General features: G+C 42.8%; 1 protein-coding gene across 4 annotated transcripts in view; it reads left to right on the top strand.

The window, feature by feature from the left end:
• rnf213b (ring finger protein 213b) overlaps positions 1 to 13479 on the top strand; it is a 59744-nt gene extending 46265 nt beyond the window's left edge. For all 4 annotated transcript variants that reach the window (XM_039787765.1, XM_039787766.1, XM_039787764.1 and 1 more), the window contains exons 57-62: positions 771 to 972; positions 1070 to 1147; positions 3809 to 4009; positions 6325 to 6414; positions 8045 to 8223; positions 12427 to 13479. In XM_039787765.1, coding sequence (XP_039643699.1) covers positions 771 to 972; positions 1070 to 1147; positions 3809 to 4009; positions 6325 to 6414; positions 8045 to 8223; positions 12427 to 12565 — 889 coding nt within the window. In that variant the 3' untranslated portion in view covers positions 12566 to 13479. The remainder of the gene's footprint in view (positions 1 to 770; positions 973 to 1069; positions 1148 to 3808; positions 4010 to 6324; positions 6415 to 8044; positions 8224 to 12426) is intronic.
• Positions 13480 to 13920: the final 441 nt, after the last annotated feature.

Genomic DNA, 13920 nt, shown 5'->3' with positions numbered 1-13920 from the left:
TGATGATATCCAAGTATTTTCATAATGTTAAGAAGTAGCTGTGTTTTTGAGGATGCATCTCTACCGCAGCCGGACTCACTTGAACTGTTTGCTGGTTGGTTTGTGTAAAGCAACCATAGTAACGCACGGAGCTGACCGTAAGCCATAAACAGGCTGCAAACTGTCACAAACTGCAGTAAAAACCCAGATGGAGACGCATATCCCAAATGGGCTGTTTAGATGTCCAAAGAATAATTATAAAATCTGAATAATACCGGCATATCCCACATGTCTTAATCTGAAAATGCCAGATTTGGAAAAAGGCCTAATCAGAATATCCAAACGCTATATGCTGTTTACATGTCATGTATCAAATTCGGAATATTGTCATATTCGGAATAATAGTGGAATATTAGTGTGCATGTAAACGTACTCAGATGGCTGCCGGAAACTAGACACCGCAGCAACGCTTTGGAAGAAGAAAGAGATTATTAAGATATGGATATATTAAACTATAATAAAGTGTAAGAAAGCTTTTTGGGCTAACCATGGTGCCCACTTTAAGGATAATTCCAATATGTTTTGCTATTTTCTGTGAGATGTAGTCAATATGTTATATAATTAGATGTATTATATCTAATAAGCTTTCAGGCTTAGACGCATATGAACTGGACTTCATATTCTCACCTGTACCTGTGACATCACGTCACCTTTGAAGCAGCCTCATGTGTTTTTAAACCTATGATTAATACGGCCGATCATGGACATTCTCCCGTTTTATTTTTCCCCAGTGAATACAGTGTTCCTTTAGAGAGCATATCAGAAACCCAGCTGACGCTGTGCAGCCCAGAGAGGGAGCTGCTGCCTCTGGTTTTATCCCACTGCCAGTACACCTTGAAGAAAGGCGGGGAGACGGACAGCAAATACGACCTGCCAGGCATCCAAACCCAGCTGGCCCGTCGCTTCCTGGCTGGGAAACCACTTATCCGAGCGGTACAAATCTAAGCTAATCATACAGCTTGCGTGCACGTGTCAGGTAAAACCAAACGTTCTGCTAACCAGCACTGTTGTCCTCTTTGATCAAACTCAGGACACCTCGAGGTACTTGAACAGACACCTGCAGGACTTCTCTGTGGTTCTAACCGAGGTCCGAGACAGGATTCATCAGGTAAGACCAGCTCACGTACTTATTAGTCTCTTATTGCCAGATCTGTCTTCACAGTGCTGTGGAGTAAGTTGGGGCTACACCACAGACAGATTCTGGGATAAAATAATCTGTAAAAATACGCTCTGGGTTGTTTGCATTTGTTTGTTTTTAAGATTATTTTTTGGGGGCATTTCCGCCTTTAATCATGAGGCGAAATATGAAAGGGGATTTTTCTGTCTTTACACAGCGGAAAGGTGTCTGACGCGGCGCTGCTGCTGCTAGCCTTGTCTGTACACATGTATGTTTCCCATAAACATAAATATATACTGATTTGATTACAGCAAAGACGTCGGCAGTATTGAAGGCAAAATAGGCTACATAAAATATGGTTCTGTATTGACAGGTTCAGTATTTGAAAATCGATTATTATTTTTTTAAATGACATTTATATCTACATTTATGTCAAAACCTAGAGACTTTCAAACATCAAAATGTCATTTATTAAATGTATTTGTGTCAAAATGTCATATAAACATCTTTTTGTATTCTATTTTGCCTGGAAACGCTTCCAACACGTTTGCGTGTCGCGTGAAAAATAGCCGTTGGTCCTATTTCTAGCATGCACGAGTTTTCGGCGCAGCAGGCAGTGTGCAGGAGGCCTAAACCTCTGCATATGGGCACGCGCTCGACCAACTAAGCTACCCAGGCGACCTGCAGTTCTTTAAACCAATCGCAATTGTCTTGGGTGGCGCTAAGCTCCGGACGCTGTGACGGTGGCTCAGGAAGGAACCTGTTTTGGTGCAACATTTGCACCCCGCAAATGAAAAACGCCACATACAATATTAAAATGTAGTTAACTGTTGACACAACACAGTAACGTGAGCTATTTAAATGAGCTGATACATGGTTAAACCTCATTGGCTCTTACCAGTGTATCTCTGTGTGTACTTCATCCACAGCAATCCCACCAATCGGTCCCAAAACGTCCCAGTTAGAGAGTGAATGCCCTAAACATATTCTTTGTAAGTCTTTACCATCATTCCCCGAAAGAACCAAACAGGCCGGCCTTGTTGCACCATCCAAATTCAGCGTGTAAATCTTTTTGGCCATTTTAGACATATTAATAGATAGGACAGCTGTAGACAGGAAACGGGGGAGAGAGGGAGGGAAGAAATGCAGCAAATGGCCGCAGGTCAGACTCAAACGCTGAGCCACTGCGTCGAGGACTGAGCCTCTGTATATGGGCGCCCACTCTACCAGGTGAGCTACCCAGGCGCCCCAACCCCAGATTCAATTTAGTTGAATTCAGGCTTTATCCTTGTTGCGAACCCTCCCTTTTCTGCCTGCTGTTGGCTTCTTTGGCTTGATTGGCTGAGCTGGCAGTTTGGGAGGGCTCGTTACTTGATTGGTGGACACCTGGGTAGGCCTCAACCAATACTATTTATACAAGTCATGTTTGATTGTTCTGTCTCTTCATTCTCCTGCTCCTAGGTTCCACATCTCTTGGTTTGGATTTGGTTTGTTTCTTTTGTTGCAGTTGTCATTTGCTTACTTATCTTTCACTCACACATACATCGCTTACACTACTGATAACACTGATTCTACATCTGTTTTGATTCTTTTGTTAATAGTAGTTTCTTTATGTTGCAATAAACACTTAATTGGCATTTTAACCTGTTTGGTCTCCCCTCTTTTGTCACATGCTTTGAGTCTGTTTGTGACAAGTGGGGGCTCGTCTTAAAGTGTTAGGAGTGAATTAGTTTGTCTACTTTAGCCTAAATTGTAAGTTGGCCTAGAGTACCTTTTTCAGTTGTTTTGAGGGGAAATCCAGCTTTTTAGTGCCAGTTAGCGTTGTTTAGTGAAAGATAAGTAAGCAAATGACAACTGCAACAAAAGAAACAAACCAAATCCAAACCAAGAGATGTGGAACCTAGGAGCAGGAGAATGAAGAGACAGAACAATCAAACATGACTTGTATAAAGAGTATTGGTTGAGGCCTACCCAGGTGTCCACCAATCAAGTAACGAGCCCTCCCAAACTGCCAGCTCAGCCAATCAAGCCAAAGAAGCCAACAGCAGGCAGAAAAGGGAGGGTTCGTAACAATCCTGGAAATGTACTTTTGTTGATCCAGACTATTTATGTATGGACTTTAGTATTTTATGGTACCAAAGTCTTCATCTGGATGATGGAAAAAAAAAAAAGAAGTTTTGTATTAAATAGGGAGGATAGACCAATGGGGAGTTCAAAATACTGCCTGTTTGTCTTATTTCTTTATGGAAATTATTGTTTTTGTTTCGCACACTTTTTCTGTGCCTCTTGTTACTCTGAGAGATCATTAAATGTATCCAAAAATGAAGTTGTCAATAAGGTAGGAAGCTCAAGTAAGTTATTATTTTTGTTATTTATTTCTTTTCTTTCCTTTTTTTTAATCTTTTGGTGTGTGGTTGTTAATTGATGGTTAGACCTGATCCGTCATGCATTTGTTCTGTTGTTTGTTTTTTGTGTTTTTGTGTGGAATGTATTTTTTTGTGGAATAAAAGGAAAAGAAATCTGGAACGGACCGATACCAGCCGAAGAATGTTCACAGTAGTTTCCCCTGTCGGATTTAATGAGACCACTTTGACATAGGTCACATTCCTTCCTCTGGCTGGCCCGCTGACAGTTTCCCCGTCTGTTCTACAGGAGCCGCTGAAGGGTTCGGTGAGCAGCGCCATGAGAACGGTGCTGCGCTCATACACAGATGTGTGTGACGCGCTGTTCGTGGTGGAGATTGGCCTTCGCTTTCTCGGCAAGATGGGCGGCGATCCACAAGGTCATCTTCTGTCCTACCTCACTGACTCACTGCACATGGAGCAAGCACAGATTTCCAGCACTGTAGCCAAGGTAGAAACCGTCCAGAGCCACAGCTATTACCATTCAAACGCTGCTATGCAAAGAATGGGATCATGTCGACATCGTGCTGTAAGCAGTGCACCGTGACAACACCCAATACTTGTTGTTTTTCTTTCTAAAAACCTCCCATTTTCACTACCGCTTGACATTACTGTGTGGAAATAAGTGAAATGAAAAGGTTCATCACGTATACTCTGATGTCATATCTCACTGCCTGCTCTGGTAATCTGATACTAAATACAACAATTAGTGTTTAAGTCCACAACAGCAATTTGCATGTTTTAGACTAATGCAGGTTAGTTTGGATTTACCATTCCAAACTAACCTGCATTCCAGACATTCTTTAGTTTCCATTCATTTCTGTAAAATATTCAAATCTATTAGCAGACTTTTAAGACTTGCATGAATGATGATAATCCACACACAAGTTTACTTGAAGGTATCTACATAAGTCATGACACATGAACCCTAACCCTAAAGGCCGGGACACATCAGGCCGATTATCGGCCGTGGGACAGTCTGGCGAGGTCAGTGACTCAAATCTGTTCGGTGTGTCCCGTGCCGTCGTCCGTCTGGGGGGCTGTCGGCGTTCATTTTGGCCGACCTGACATGTTCAGTCGGCGGCAGGGAAGTCAGGACTCACCCGGAAATGACGAGCAGAATGAGGTGACTAGAGTCTCTCAAAAGCTGACGAAAATCTTTTAAACTGACCTTTGTTGAGCTGAAATGAAGACAGATTCAGGAACTGCATCACGGCCTATTTCTCTCTTAAAATGTTTTCAGAAACACGTTTCAGTGAACTATTTTAGTACGATATGAGATCGTATTCTGAACGGCCGCCATGACAGTCTGGCTCTGAATTTCCGGAGAAAACGAACCCATGTGACGTGTTCGTCCAATCAGCTGCCGGTTTTCATTTCTTGGGCAACATTACAGATTAGCGCCGCCTGCTGCTATGGAGATGTATTACGTCTCGTCTCCTCTCGTCTTTTTGGTCTGTTCTGTGGCAGTTTTTTGGACCTCGGGGACGCGACTGATCATATCGACAGGGTTTTCTGTCAACGGTCGCCCGTCGGCTATATGTGTCTACACCATTACTCTAACCCTAACCAGAACTTGTCATGACAAAAACCGAATGACACTTACTAAAAGAAGCGTTATGTTATAAACTTTTATGACTTGTTTATAATGTTTATGACACGTTCACGACAGTGTCATGTCACTCTTATGTAGACACCTTTAAGTAAAGCGGAACCTAATAATTTATACTTTATTGATCCTGCAAGGTAAATTACAATCACTCTGTTGTTAACATACAAATTACACACACATGCTCAGTACCTATAGACAGTCCCTCCAGAAAAACGTGATTATGCGATCACATAATTCAATGCATAATCAGCCAAAGTCCGCATATTTATGCGGGGGCTGCATTTTTTTCAAATACGCCGCACTTTCGCCGCATAAATTGCCGATTTCCGCAGGGCTTCTATGATTTCATAATCCCCGCATTTTCGTTGCAAAAAAGTCACATAATATGTCTTAGCAGAAAGTTGAAAAATGTTGCGTTTACTTCACACAAGAGCAGCCATTTTCCCCTGTTGCCATGGGAACGTTATGAAGTGACGTAATTACGCCACGTGAACATCATCGAAAAGCAGGGTGTTGGGGGAATCACTTTTTGTCCTCTTTTTTTATCAAACCGCAGTTTTTGCAAGTTCCCGCAATTTATCGCATAAAATTGCATAAATATGCCGCATATTCCATTGTATTTTTTAAGAAAACGTGCAGCATAATCAAGGATTTTTGCCCGCAACAATCACAAAAAAACGCATTTTTCTGGAAGGACTGTATAGAGATGTCAGACTGAGGGCGCTGCAGCCCGCGATTGATGTTGCCCCGACCAGTTGGGGGTTCGGTGACTTGCTCAAGAGCACCTGGGCAGTGCCCAGGAGGTGAACTGGCAGCTCTCCAGCTACCAGTCCACCACCATACTTCGGTCCGTATGGGGACTTGAACCGGCAACCCTCCGGTTCCTCCGGTACCCTACAGACTAAGCTGCTGTTGTGAAGTGCTGCTGTGCAGATGTTGTCATTCAATCTCCATTGAATCTGCATCCCCATTCACCATAGTGTAACAGTGACAGCATCCTCACTGCGATGATGGATTACAGAAGTCAAGCAAGCGCCACCAGTTTGCCTGACAGGAATGAATCAAAACAAATAGCCCTGGTAGAAAAAAATACATCCAAATCAGGTATGATCGTTTGAAATATGAATTAAAGCGCCGTTTCATTTTCATGTTAGGGTCTTGGAGAGAGCAAGCTTGAACACAGCACATCCACCTGGCAGCTCCTGACTTCTTGGAAATCGGAGCTTATGCTGAACAGAAAGCAAGTAAGTATCAATAAAATCACAAAATTCTGTCTTTATTGGATGTGGCAGGAAAGAAACATAACTTTTTAGGCTTTTAATTATGACATACAATACCCCTATCCTTCAGTCATAACAGTTAAAGCCTCTTTTAACTCAAATTTGACCCATTTTCAAAAAGTTTCTATATCAGAAATGTGGGTTTCTTTCAACCCAATTGTCAAAATAAATAATGTGGTTGGTTCCATACAACGCTCATAACAAGTAATATAAATGATCAGTTCACTACTTTCATTGAATTTGGGTTTTATTAAATTATATTAGCCCGACAAGCCAGACCCACATCCAGATGTTGGGTCTGGGGGAACTCACCATTGGCAGGGCTCAATCCGAGGGGGCGGGATAAACGGTTGTCTTTCAAATTCCCTCTGCACGCAATAGGATAGCGCTACAACCAATCAGAGCAACGAAGAAGGTAGCGAAGCTAGTTGATAGATTAAACTTTTGCCGTATCCGGTCGGCCAAACTCCGAACACATCTTCCTTTTTTAAGAATGACTTCAGTGCCGTTCTTTGTTCTTTTCTCAAAGAAAAGCTGAACTCCAAGTCTTCCAGAAGACCGCTGTTCCCAGCAGCAGCAGCCATAAGCCCCGCCCACTGACTCTATACACGATGTGATTGGCCTGACCAGAGTTTTTTCCAGCTCGCAAGTCAACGGACAGTGCCTAGACCCCCCTGGCTGCAAAATAAATTTGCTGTCGCTGGGTTGCGTCTACATTTCTAGGCTAAAATTATATAGCATTTGAAAACTCTTTTTTTTTTATAAAAGAACGTTGGAAAAAAAAAAAAAAAAAAAACATCAAAAGAAGCGCAGCAAAAACCCAACAAAAAAAGTGACAAAAACATTGAGAAGAGCGACAACAGAAAAAAATTAATTAATTTAAAATTTTGACCCAGGAAAAAAATTAAATTGCATGGTCGACGGGAAGACAACACAAGGGTCAAGACTCAAAATCCATGAAATGCACATTATTTGACCAACATTGGACATTATTTGTTTTATGTGTCACCATTTTTTTACTGGTGACCCAGTGACTGACCCCAAACACCACACAGAGTTAAATTCTCTGGGCTGTAATCCTTTGAAAGTGTGCCATTTGACACGGCAGGCGCCCAGAGGTTGACCCCAATAAAACCTGAATTCCAAGAGTTCTCTCTGCACTGCAGTTTCGGCTAGGAAAAAAAAAAGCACCTTTTTGTTTTTTAATCACATGAAACTTTTTTTTTTTTTTATTTACTTTTTATTAGTTTTCTTTTATGTGCCATCTGGGCACGAAACATACACCATAACGCAACATAACATGACGAGGGGAGGATTTGTGCATTAAGTCAAACACCAGTTACCATAAGCACATCATACATAAAATTATAAAGATCCTGTTTGAAAATAGGGAAAAAAAACATTTCTTATTAAGAGGATTCAACCTTATTTTTGCGGTCTATGTGAAGTCAGGTCTTATAGTTGACACGTAGCTAAGCCATTTTGACCAGTTCTCTTCAAAAATATCCATTTGGTTCCGTAGTTTGAATGTAATTCTCTCCATAACACATATATATATATATATATATATATCATAAATGATTGTGTTTTTAAGGACCCGTTTCAGAGGCTGCCCTCTGAGTTCCAGCAGAAGCTGTCCAAGGAGGAGAGGAAAGGGCTGAAGCTTTTCCTCGCTGTCACGGACGTCGACACTTTCTCTTTGGAGCTGCATGAAATTCTGCTGCTGAAGACGAATAATGACGTGCCGGACCAGGCTTACCAACCAATCTGGGAGTAAGCACAAGCCATTTGTATTCACCCCCACCACACACCTCTATAGTGAAAACACAACCACTATACCATTTGTGAGTTTAGTTTTTTGAGGAGGTAACGCACCAAATGGTAAAACAATCCCAAAACATTTGCATTATTGACTTCTATTCCCTAGTTTACCCATGGGCTGTTTTGTTTTTTTAATGTAAGCTCATGAATGTGAGAAGTGTTGCTATTGTCAGTTCAAAGATCACCACCCTAGTCTGAAGGAATCCATTGATTCTAGACAGCTTTAATCAGAGTAAAGTGTGGAGGTCTCACCCGGGGGGAGGCTCTCCCCTGGGATTTGGAGCCTTTTGACTTCCAGGACTGGAGCGTGACCCCTCCAGGCAGCCATCTGTCAGGGGAAAAAGGAGCTTAAGTTGTATCCCCTCAGTCACAGGTCATCCTCATTGAAGCAGCAGCTGGGCAGGGAAGTGAAAAGGCATGCTTGTGGTAAAAAAAACAATGGATGCAGACAGTGCTAAACACAGGCGTAGATTTCGGGGGGGATGCAGGGGGTAATATGCCCCGTATTGGGAATATATAGCTTTCTCTTTCCCCGTGAAATGAAGCTGCCTTCAAGTGCGTTCGGAAATGCCAAGATTTTTAAACGATCTGACAGGAAACAGTATTTGTGTCTACTTGTACTACATCGCGGGGTTAAAGTGAAAAATAAAGAGGGGACTTCTTGTGATTTTAAATGTCATGTCTTTTACGTAGATTTACACTTTGGAGCTCATGGCTTTAACAAGGTCTCATTATCTAATAGTATTGTTGTTAAGATGTACATGATTCCTAAAAAAAAAAAAACACCCAGAAACACGTGTAATGTTTTAAATGTGTCTGAGAAGTTCTGAACAATACAGGAGAATGATTATAATAGTACTTTCCTTTACATAAAGACATTTGCATCATAAATTGATGCAAAAAAGACTCCCGTTATAATGTGCCCCGCCCACCCCCAATGTTAAAGTGCTCATATTATGCTCATTTTCAGGTTCATAATTGTATTTAGGGGGTTATACCAGAATAGGTTTACATGGTTTAATTTTCGACCAACACCATATTTTTGTTGTACTACACATTGCTGCAGCTCCTCTTTTCACCCTGTGTGTTGAGCTCTCTGTTTTAGCTACAGAGTGAGGCATCTCACTTCTGTTCCATCTTTGTTGGGAGTCGCACATGCTCAGTACCTAGGTAAGGATTACTAGCCAGTCAGAAGCAGAGTATGAGGGCGTGCCCTGACAGTACCTAGGTAAGGACCACTAGCCAGTCAGAAGCAGAGTATGAGGGCGTGGCCCTACAGTACCTAGGTAAGGACTACTAGCCAGTCAGAAGCAGAGTATGAGGGCGTGCCTTGACAGTACCTAGGTAAGGACTACTAGCCAGTCAGAAGCAGAGTATGAGGGCGTGGCCCTACAGTACCTAGGTAAGGACTACTAGCCAGTCAGAAGCAGAGTATGAGGGCATGCCCTGACAGTAGCTAGGTAAGGACTACTAGCCAGTCAGAAGCAGAGTATGAGGGCATGGCCCTACAGTACCTAGGTAAGGACTACTAGCCAGTCAGAAGCAGAGTATGAGGGCGTGCCTCGACAGTACCTAGGTAAGGACTACTAGCCAGTCAGAAGCAGAGTATGAGGGCATGGCCCTACAGTACCTAGGTAAGGACTACTAGCCAGTCAGAAGCAGAGTATGAGGGCGTGCTCTGACAGTACCTAGGTAAGGACTACTAGCCAGTCAGAAGCAGAGTATGAGGACTAGGGTTGGGTACCGAAACTCGGTGCCAATAGGGAATCGGTGCCGACGTAAACGGTAGTAACGAGACCGAATAAGAACGAAAATTTCGGTGCCTCATTTCGGTGCTTGACTTTACACTACACCTGACAGCATGTAACGTTCGCCTACCTTTAGCTAGCAGCTGGATTAAACACCGGTAAAATGTTGACAGCTAACGTTAAACAGTGTAAAGTGTGACTGTATTTCACTGTGGAGGACTTCAACAGCGGGATGTAACAGTCTGCTCTGCAGCGCAGCAGCAGCAGCCGTTGTCGCAATTCATAGATATACAGTATGTTTATATGGTCGGAATGAAACAACACAGACGGTGCGTTCACTTGCAGCTGCCGTTGTCGGAATTTAACAACACAGACGGTGCATTCACTTAAAACAGGTAGCCTCGTGGTGCATTCACAGTAATTGTAAAATACCCTTTTCCCATCTGGGGTTCAACAGCAATTTACTGGTGAAATAACTTATTGTTATTGTTATAGTTATTACATTATTATTAAATCTTTAATTTTGACCATGTCCTTAGCAATAAACAAGTCACTGACTGTTGTTTACTACCCTTATTTTTTTTCTTATTTTTTTTTTTACTTTATTGAAAAGTACCGATTCAGGCACCGTTTAGGCACCGGAACCGTTTTAAAAGTATCAATTTAGCACCGGAACCGAAAAAAAACCAAACGATACCCAACCCTAATGAGGACATGCCCTGACAGTACCTAGGTAAGGACTGCTCGCCAGTCAGAAGCAGAGTATGAGGGCGTGCCCTGACAGTACCTAGGTAAGGACTACTAGCCAGTCAGAAGCAGAGTATGAGGGCGCGCCCTGACAGTACCTAGGTAAGGACTACTAGCCAGTCAGAAGCAGAGTATGAGGGCGTGGCCCTACAGTACCTAGGTAAGGACTACTAGCCAGTCAGAAGCAGAGTATGAGGGCGGGCCTTGACATGAAAAGCGCTATATAAATTCAATTTATTATTATTATTATTACCTAGGTAAGGACTACTAGCCAGTCAGAAGCAGAGTATGAGGGCGTGGCCCTGACAGTACCTAGGTAAGGACTACTTGCCAGTCAGAAGCAGAGTATGAGGGCGTGCTCTGACAGTACCTAGGTAAGGACTACTAGCCAGTCAGAAGCAGAGTATGAGGGCGTGCCCTGACAGTACCTAGGTAAGGACTACTTGCCAGTCAGAAGCAGAGTATGAGGGCGTGCTCTGACAGTACCTAGGTAAGGACTACTAGCCAGTCAGAAGCAGAGTATGAGGGCATGCCCTGACAGTACCTAGGTAAGGACTACTAGCCAGTCAGAAGCAGAGTATGAGGGCGTGCCCTGACAGTACCTAGGTAAGGACTACTTGCCAGTCAGAAGCAGAGTATGAGGGCGCTCTGACAGTACCTAGGTAAGGACTACTAGCCAGTCAGAAGCAGAGTATGAGGGCGTGTCCTGACAGTACCTAGGTAAGGACTACTAGCCAGTCAGAAGCAGAGTATGAGGGCGTGCCCTGACAGTAGCTAGGTAAGGACTACTAGCCAGTCAGAAGCAGAGTATGAGGGCATGCCCTGACAGTACCTAGGTAAGGACTACTAGCCAGTCAGAAGCAGAGTATGAGGGCGTGCCCTGACAGTACCTAGGTAAGGACTACTAGCCAGTCAGAAGCAGAGTATGAGGCGTAGCCTGACAGTACCTAGGTAAGGACTACTAGCCAGTCAGAAGCAGAGTATGAGGGAGTGCCCTGACAGTAGCTAGGTAAGGACTACTAGCCAGTCAGAAGCAGAGTATGAGGGCATGCCCTGACAGTACCTAGGTAAGACTACTAGCCAGTCAGAAGCAGAGTATGAGGGCGTGCCCTGACAGTACCTAGGTAAGGACTACTAGCCAGTCAGAAGCAGAGTAGGGCTGCGGCCCTGACAGTAGCTAGGTAAGGACTACTAGCCAGTCAGAAGCAGAGTATGAGGGCATGCCCTGACAGTACCTAGGTAAGGACTACTAGCCAGTCAGAAGCAGAGTATGAGGGCGTGCCCTGACAGTACCTAGGTAAGGACTACTAGCCAGTCAGAAGCAGAGTATGAGGGCGTGCCCTGACAGTAGCTAGGTAAGGACTACTAGCCAGTTAGAAGCAGAGTATGAGGGCGTAGCCTGACAGTACCTAGGTAAGGACTACTAGCCAGTCAGAAGCAGAGTATGAGGGCGTGCCCTGACAGTAGCTAGGTAAGGACTACTAGCCAGTCAGAAGCAGAGTATGAGGGTGCGTATATAACATGCACAAAAAAGATATATAACACAATAAAGGAAAGGGAAAAGTCCAAAAAGCATAATATGGGCACTTTAAAACAAATCCTACGCCCTTGGTGCTAACAGTTGTTTTTTCTTCATACCCCCCCTCTCTGCTGTCTCCAGCATGAAGACCACCCTAGAGGTCCACTTGGAGCAGAAAGGCCTTCCAGTTCTGCTGGGCCTCGAGTCTTTACCGGAGGACATCACACTGGGACAAGGGGCTGACGTATGGAGGGCCGCTGTCGACTTTAAAAGAAGATAAAATGTTTTCTACAGACTTATTTTTTATATTTTTTTTATTGTGTGGCCATTTTAGGCCTTGATTTGATAGGACAGCTGAAGTCATTAAAGGGGAGAGAGAGAGAGAGAGAAATGACATGCAGCAAAGGGCCGCAGGTCGGAGTCGAACCTGCGGGCGCTGCGTCAAGGAGTAAACCTCTATATATGGGCGCACGCTATACCAGGTGAGCTAACCAGGCGCCCACTACAGATGTATTTCTGATCTTTTTCTGATGTTTCTTTGTGTTGCTGTTACATTACCAGGGCCATACGGAATGTACGGATGTTAACACATCTCCTCCCCCAAGCCAACAAAAAAACCTCTCAGCTAAATTCTGCAGATTTTCATTCTGAATCACAAAAAAACATCTGCAGATTCTGTTTGGGTCTGCTTATTAGGAATAATAAATGTCTATGATTATTTAATTCCATATGATAGGGCATGTTCTGAAGAAGTATTTCTGTATATTTTGAGATGTCTTAAAGTGACCACACGGAATCTGTGGATGCAAAATTCCCGCAGATTTCAAACCAATTAAAATAAAACTGTGAATGTTAACACATCTCCATGCCAAACAGAAAACCATTCCGCTAGTTTCTGCAGATTTTCACTCTGGATCACCGCTGAAAACAGTAAAAAAAATTAGTATATAGTATATATCTGTTTATTAGTAGTCTGTATTATAAATATATATCTGGAATATGGTTGAATGTCTATGATTGATTAATTCCACTATGATAGAGCATGTTCTGATGAGGTATTTCAGTTTATTTGGAGATGTCTTAAAGTGACAGGGTAGCATTTGAAGCAGGCCTATCTTTATTCATTCCATATTCAATCTGTAAATGAGGAGTCAGGGAACAAATAATAAAAAATAAACTGTTAATGAACCCGAACTTCTGTTTTCAGTTTCCTTTTTTATTTTTTTTATTTAATTAAACAAAAGAACATAATACAGATTCAGCATACAGGAGATAGTATGTAATAACAAAAGAGCCAGGGGTATATCACACTAGACCAAAATATAAAACATTAATTATAGCCTTTTTGTTAGTCGAGTTAGAGAGTAGTTTCACATATTGTTTAACATCCTTTAGTTTAGGGCAAAGGTCTGGCCATATTTCTTGATGTGAGAACAATGCCAAACAACTATTTCTAAATATGTATCACAGAAAGATGTGACGGTATTCTTCCAACACTGAAAAATTTCATTTTTGCCATCACAAATCACACCTTCTTTTGCAAAGTCAACCAAACCGTTGTTCGAGCCACGCCCCTTGGAATCCACACAGTGGAAAGACAGCTCCGCCCAGCCAATCAGATGCACGAATAAAAAA

This window comes from Perca fluviatilis, chromosome 21 (assembly GCF_010015445.1).
Source record: "Perca fluviatilis chromosome 21, GENO_Pfluv_1.0, whole genome shotgun sequence".
Taxonomy (NCBI): domain Eukaryota; kingdom Metazoa; phylum Chordata; class Actinopteri; order Perciformes; family Percidae; genus Perca; species Perca fluviatilis.
This window is presented reverse-complemented; position numbering and strand designations above follow the sequence as displayed.